This window comes from Lolium rigidum, chromosome 1 (genome assembly GCF_022539505.1).
Source record: "Lolium rigidum isolate FL_2022 chromosome 1, APGP_CSIRO_Lrig_0.1, whole genome shotgun sequence".
In the NCBI taxonomy this organism is placed as follows: domain Eukaryota; kingdom Viridiplantae; phylum Streptophyta; class Magnoliopsida; order Poales; family Poaceae; genus Lolium; species Lolium rigidum.
Window position 1 is genome coordinate 211,278,753 of NC_061508.1, and position 7,536 is coordinate 211,286,288.

Genomic DNA, 7,536 nt, shown 5'->3' on the forward strand with positions numbered 1-7,536 from the left:
GGTGCACAACACCTGCAGCTCTGCCGCCGGTGGCCACCACTGCGCCGCCGCGCCCCACGCTAGCGCGACGCCACCGCTCGAGGTCGGCCGCCCGCGCCGCCACCACCCGAGCAGGGAGAGAAAGGGCCCCGCCGCCGCCAACGCTGACCAGGCTTTGCCCGCCAGCACCCTCCGGCAGCGGCGAGGAGGGAGAGGGAGGAGGTGGGGGGCGAGTGGCAGCGCTAGGGTTCCCCCCCGGTCGCTCGCGGGAGCGACGTGGGAGGGGTCCAGTTTTCTAGTTATTACGAGGGACGCGGGAGGGGTCCAGTTTTCTAGTTATTACATATGCCTACGTACACATGTGAAAGAGGAGCTATTGCATCAAGCAAGCACACACCGTTTTTCTTCCGACGAAGGTACTCAAAGATTGATTTATCTAATGTTTTATGTAGCATGCATGTACTTTCAGGTAAGGCGCCCGAATAACGACCTGCAGTTTCCACGTCCAGAGACAGTATCAATGTATCATCGATGATACTCCAGGATGCACGCCCACCCACTGCCCGCCACTGGAACAACAAATTTGGACGAGTGCAATTACATTAGAGGTAACATATAAAGGGGAATTATTTTGATTATGCAACAATTGCATTGCATAGAACTTACATAGAACGAAACAAGGTAAAGAACACGCTCGAACAAGAGCAATGCAAATTTTCAACATCGTCACATCAAACAACCTAGCACACGCTCTTGTCTATCTAGCATAATAATGTATCACAACACAAGGATTTGCATATTACATGTACTTCTCAGGGCGATGACTCTGTTGTTGCTTCTGATGATATGATTGTGGATGGTTCAGTGATGGTGAAGGACCTCATCGTGGAAGAATGTGAATCACCTGAACCCTCCTGGTTGTTCACCTTGATGTCTCCCATGTTGCTGATCACGGCAGGCTTGGTGATCCTCTCTGTGCAGACACCTTTTTCTCCGGACAGCATCCGGACGATGTTGGTCATGTTGGGACGGAGTTTCATTGCATCTTGGGTGCACAAAAGACCAACCTTCAAGAATCGGCATGCCTCCTCAGCGTCCAGGTCATCTTCTAGATCTGCATCTATGATCTTCTCGAGCTGTCCTTCCTCATAACATCTCCATGTCTGCAAGAGCACCAGCAAAACTCTACGATCAGTAATATCCAAGAAAATGTTCCTCCAAATACTGAAATAGAAAAAACTACAACTGAATCTAATAACCGTATGACTCTTGATACATTCTTACACAGGACGGTTTTCTATCTGGGCAAAAACACTAACAGATGGTTTTTTAAAGGACAAAAGCCGAATCATAAACAGAACTACTGGGATATTAAGAACGGACAACACTGCAAGTAGCCAAGTATCTTTTTTTTCTCGAACACACGCCTAAACATGTGTTGTATATTAGAAGTAAACCGCAAAGAAAGCGGGTGGAGAACAACACGTAGCAAGGCTACAAGGTAAAAACAGGAGAGAAAAGGAGAAAGGAAGCGAAAAAGATGAACTACACGGTAGACAAGTATCTTATCAGGTATGTTCGAGCTAACACCTAAATGTTTACTTCATAATGGAAATAGAGGAGTACAACTGCGGTCTCAAAATAAAGCGTAGGTTTAGTGAACATTGAATTAAGATAGAGCTTACCCTCTCGAGCAGAAATTGATCTTCATAAGGCAATCTATTATTGTGGTTACACCTGCCACTAACGATTTCCAAGAGCAGAACACCAAAACTATAAATATCTGACTTCTTTGTCACTTGACCTCTAACTGCATATTCAGGAGCAAGGTATCCTCTGACAGAAAGGGGGGAAAAGGCAGAGAAAGAGAGATAAGAATGAAATATAGTCTAATGCCCAAACAAAACGCTAACAAGGTTATACTTACATTGTACCTGCGACACAGGTGCTCACATGAGTTGCGTTTGGAGGGAGGAGCCTTGCCAACCCAAAATCAGAAATTTTGGGGGTGAGATCCTTGTCGAGAAGAATATTGCTTGCCTTTATGTCCCGGTGGATTATGGGAGGACGGATTTCTTCATGAAGAAACGCAAGCCCATGGGCAATGCCTACAGCAATTTTAACACGAACTCTCCAGTTCAACCGGATGCTGCTATAACCTTTTCCTGCAATACCATGAAACATACTTAAGTAAGATAGTTATTGAAGCCTCACATGAAAGATGAAGGACATGTTAGGCACCTAGCAGTGTATGTGCAAGGCTGTTGTTCTCAAGATAGTTGTATACAAGAATCCTGTGGGATCCCTCAGCGCAGCAACCGACTAAGGTGATCAGGTTTTCGTGCACAATATCAGAAATTGCTGTAAGTTCGGTAAAAAACTCTTTTATGCCTTGCTTCGAAATGGCAGAAAGCACCTTTACCGCTACAACTGTGCCATCTTTAAGCCTTCCCTGATCAAACAAAATAAATATTAGTTAAGACAGTTCAATGCGATGGACTTTTGAAGTGACCAATGGCTTGAGAAAATTACCCTGAACACAGAACCAAAACCGCCTTCGCCAATCTTGTTTGCCTCACTAAAATCATGTGTACCCTTCCTCAGCTCACTATAAGAAAAAACCCTCACCTTATTTCCTCCTGGAGCTACAAGAAAGCAAATGCAAGTGAATCAGAATGATGCCCGTCTTTCTGTAAGTAGAATTTGTTATAAAACTGAGCAAAGAAATGAAACACTCACCTTCAATAGTTTCTTTGATGTCCTTTCCACACATAAAGCAAGAAGCCATGTTTGTAACTCAGAAGTCAAATCGTGGATCCCGACAGTACTGACTAAATTGGAGCTGAATTCTGAGAAAGAAAGAGCGGCATAAAAAAAAGTTTTCCCTTCTGATAGGAAATATAGTATGGCAAAAATGATCTGGAAGAATTCTGCATAGAAGTCTTTGCCAAAGTATAATCCTGGAATTCTATCTGTCTTCTGGATTTGAAGAATTGCCAATTTTCAAGAAGGCGAATCTCATGATGTGGTGGGAATCACTTATGATAATCATCAATCCGTTAAACGTATCCTAATGCCTCAAAGTTGAACAGACTGGCCCTTACACAAGGCCTATAAAACACCCTATTTTGTGAAATACAAGATGCTCATTGGATGTTAAGAAATTCATGCAATTCAGTGTAAATGTACCAACTATACTCACATCACAAACTGTCGTGGACAAATATTAGTTATATCCAACCTTGCATTAGGTGTATGCAACTACTCTAGAGTTTGTATCCAATTAGTCCTTGTCTTTGGAGTCAAGTCATTGTATTGGGTTCATATGTTACGGATATGAGTCCAGCTATCACAAGCTGGAATTACTGTTCAGTGAACGATAACTGACATAGAAGGTATATATAAAGGATGTATCCCTAATGTAAGGGGCTAGCAAGAAATGGACTATTTCCCTTCAACTCGCTCCGTTCTATAATTCTTGTCGTGGATTTAATTCGAATTTGAACTAAAACCACAACAAGAATTATGGAACAAAGGGAGTAATAGCTACCCCTATGCTTCAAGCTTTTCTATCTATCCCCACAACCTTTCTTCCCAGCCAACCTACCCTACCTTATGACTACTTAAGTTGCTGTAAGTAGTTAACCAGAGATATGTCCATTACAGGTACCACCTGACCATGAAATTTATTTGGTTACTCATGTAATAAGAGTATAGTACTTGTATCAGCATTGTAAAATAAAATTATCTTTAAGTTTGAGTTCAGTAATAACTAGTCTGCTCGCTGTATTACCAGTTTACTGCTTTGAAAGCTGTGCCTAGAGGAGTTCAGGATACAAATATCAAATAGTTATATAAAAAGGAAAATGGTAAAATAGAAAAGGTAAATACGAAGGAGGAGAAAGAAACAATAGTAACACCAGGTTCATGCAATTCAGTGGCACACCCACCAACAACTACCAAGTAAAATCAGACTCTCACGCTCCAACAACAAAATAAGAATTTGTGAATCAATTTGTATGATGGTGTAGAAAAAATCATGCTCCCTCAAAGTTCAGGCAACCAACAAACAGCACTACCTGGGCACTCCGTCTGATGGTGTAATCTTATCTCCATCAAAGTACATACTATGCATTGCTATTCTTATCAAATCCATACCAAAAAAACAATGTAAATTTAACTAAACTATTTAATTTTCTTTATCATTGTAAGAAGTCAAGTAGCATGTCCGCCAGGCTAGTACTTGATTTGCAAATAGAAGGTATTCTTAATATAGCTATAATGGTACATATGACTTACCATAAGTAGTTGTCTAATGTTACTTGTCAAAAGTCAAAATTAACCTAATAATAAACTAATGGCATTCCTATCGACTGCATCTGGTACCAACCATGCACATGTAGCCATGTGCGGTAATATCGGTTTTTTTTCTTTCAAATAAACAATAATTGGTAGCATTGACTTCTCCCAATTGGTAAAGTTCTCTAAACTTTACACATTTACCTTACCACTGTAAGAAGTCAAGTATCATGTCAACATGGTAGCACATACGACTTTGCCATTAGTAGTTTACTAAGGTCAGTTGTCAAAATTAGCCCAATAATCTTTACTATTAAATTGCAATAGGTGGTGGCTGGTGTCACAAATGGGCTTTCTGGGCCCAACATCTCTCCGGAACTTCCACCAAGGCCCAGCTCGCTAAAGCATAGAACGGTTTGAAAAACCGCACGGCCGCTTCATATGATTAGTTTCGTCCTTCCAAACTATCCCCGCTCGCACCATAATGGGCCGCGGAGCTACACTTCTGGGATAGCTCTGCTTATGGACCAGGCATAACCGCATAATGTCTTCTAATCAGTTGAGTTGGGTAAAAACGGATGATTTAGTCCCACCTCGCCTCGACGCCTCCTTAGACGTATTTTGACCGGGTTATATACGTAAGTTTTCTAGATATCAACAAGCCACCAAGCAAAACGGAAGTAGCACCATGATGATCAAGGAATTATCTCATCGGGGGCGGTGGCAATCATGCGAGAGTGAGAGAGAGAGTCCCGCGGCTAAAAGAAGAAAGACTCTGGTGGAAAAGTAAGGAAAGGAAGCAAAGCTAGATAGGTCGTGTCCAGCGAGCGCGGTAGAGCCATGAGAGAAAGCGAGGAGCCGAGAAGAAGGAAGTGCCAAGAGAAGAGTGGCCACCGCGCCTACAGTTCCCACCGAGAAAAGAAATCGACTTTGGATGTGGCCATGCGGCGCAGATTGAAGGAAAGTACAGAGACTCACGAGGACAGATGTCCAGACCATGTATGATGAGAAAAATGAGTGGAGGCCAGGAGCTTTTTTTTACTCTTCACGATTTTTCTTCCTGAGCCTAGCGATTTGGGAGTTGAGATCTGGAGAGTAGGCACGACCTGAAACTCCACACCGTGTATTCTCCACTTATTTATCTCATGTGATTTTTATTTGTTCACAACTCACTGTCATGTTGTGCTTTTAATTTTTTTTAATACCTTCTCCAGTTTAAAATAATTGACCTAAATTTTGTAAAGTCAACTTTAACAGAAATTCAATTCGATTCTTGCGTGCACATGAGTCCTTCATCCAAAAAACATATTTTAAATTGCTAAAAGAATTCAACAAAAAAAATTTGGATGTACATCTTGACAATCTATGTGTTTTCGTACAGTTTCGTGAAAATCGATATTTTTTCTGGTCGATGAAAAAAAACATATCTCATAAAAAGATTTAATTTTATTACCAAATTTTATCTTTTTTACACAGCCCTATGGCCAATTTGGTTTTTCATGGAAAGACTTTGTGTGCACGTAGCACGTTAAGATGTACACGTGAATTTTTGTTTGAATTTTTTTTAAATGTATCAAAGACGAGCATATGGAAAACATAACTCCCTAACTTGAAGAGTTATTTGGTTTCAAGAAAAAAACAAAAGGAAGAGTGGTGTAGTGAGAATACTAAACAATTGGTGGAAAATTAACCCAACTAAACATGGTAGGTAAAAAATTAAGAACATCACATCACTTATTTTTTAGAGAAGGGAAAATGGTGAAACAGTTCGCCGCCATCAGGCAACAATGCGGTGACCCGCACGATTACGATGGGACTTTCCTTAGGAACATTTCGCCGCCATGAGGCAACAATGCGGTCACATCACTGATTTTCCAGAGAAGGAATCATGAGCACTTTCTCAAATTAAGAGCCATAGAAAGATCAACACATAAGGAAACCTAGATAACATGATTAGACGATGGTGGACGACCTATGAGCTCATCTTGGATGAAGCGTCCCACTTCGTAAAAATCTAGGGTGCAAGTGCTCCTATTCCACATCAAGATGGACGAACTTCTTGATGCCATCAACACAAAGGTCACACTAACAAGAGGTAGAACCTTCTCATGTATCATTTTAAGGATGGAGACGACCGATAAGGACATGAGCACAAATCAACCCGTAGCAACGCACGGGCAATTTTGCTATAAAATAATAACATCCCAATCCATTGCATCTGGTACCAACCATGCACTATGCACATGTAGCGTATACTGTTTGTTTTTCAAAAAATAGTAATCAATACTTCAATAGCATTGACTTCTTGCAGGATGCAAAATGGAAGAAAGAACCCTGATCTATCTCGAACTAAATACATACACAGGAATTTCCTATCCAGCACATAAATACACTGACTAAATGAATGCCCAGAGTGTAAATCGATCAACATTCCTCGCAAAACAAGTCGAAACTCTACTCGCAGAGCGAGCGAGCACCAATTGCGGATCTAGCACCCCGAATTTTGTGGATGTTCGTGTGGTTTTAGGTAATCAGTTGATGGCTGCAATGTCCTAGTCCCGTTGTGGTTTTAGGAAGTAACTGAAAAACCAATTAATGCCCAACAAGATTGCAGATAAGGGTGGAGGCAGTAGGGACGCGACGAGGTAGAACGAGGACGGCGGCCACGGGTGTGACAGTCCGAGGGGTTTGAGCCGCCGGCGGTGACGCTAAGCTACAGCACGGCCGTGGTAGATTTTATAGCAGCATTGGGATAGGTCAAAGCAAGAGATTACTGCCCATTGCCCACCCCAAGGCCGCGAAAGCAAGAAATGAACTGGGATCCAGACCAAAAGGCAGAAAATCACCTGATGTCGACGCGCGCTCGCTCCTGCTCCCTTAGAGCGGCCGGTGCCCGAGAACCAGCCGGCGAGGAGAAGTGGTGCCCGACATCGATCTAGCCGGCGAGGACAGCTGGTGGAAGAGGTGGCAAGACGAAGAGATGGGAGACTCGAAGATGTCGTCGCGAATCGGGTGAGACTTTAGGGAGCTTCGACTTTGGCGGATTCCTCAGTCGCTCTCACTTTTCGTCGCATCTAATCAATGGTCAAGGAAAGCCAAAAAAAAATCTATCTCGCGCGCGTACACCTTCGCACGACAAGTGAGCGAGTGTCAACTTTGCTACTGCAATCGACAGATAATCAGCGCGTGACCCGAGGCCAGATCCTGGTTTGTAGCTGCAAAAAAATATACTGCTGCTGACAGATAATTCCGCGGGCA

At 42.6% G+C, this 7,536-nt stretch overlaps 1 protein-coding gene across 1 annotated transcript; it reads right to left on the reverse strand.

The window, feature by feature from the left end:
• Positions 1–569: 569 nt before the first annotated feature.
• Positions 570–7,277, reverse strand: LOC124683070 (cold-responsive protein kinase 1-like). The gene is made up of 7 exons (XM_047217647.1): positions 7,125–7,277; positions 2,719–2,828; positions 2,512–2,624; positions 2,221–2,431; positions 1,907–2,144; positions 1,665–1,815; positions 570–1,142 (listed from the first exon to the last, which is right to left on the reverse strand). The coding sequence occupies exons 2-7, from the start codon at positions 2,765–2,767 to the stop codon at positions 792–794; spliced, it is 1,113 nt and encodes a 370-aa protein (XP_047073603.1). The 5' UTR covers positions 2,768–2,828; positions 7,125–7,277; the 3' UTR covers positions 570–791.
• Between the last annotated feature and the right edge of the window lie 259 nt (positions 7,278–7,536).

Coding starts and splice junctions, on each gene's coding strand:
- LOC124683070 (XM_047217647.1), bottom strand. CDS start 2,767: ATGGCTTCTTGCTTTATGTGTGGAAAGGACATCAAAGAAACTATTGAA. Junction 2,432..2,511: donor GTTTTGGTTCTGTGTTCAGG/GTAATTTTCTCA, acceptor TTGTTTGATCAG/GGAAGGCTTAAAGATGGCAC. Junction 1,816..1,906: donor ACCTGTGTCGCAGGTACAAT/GTAAGTATAACC, acceptor CCTTTCTGTCAG/AGGATACCTTGCTCCTGAAT.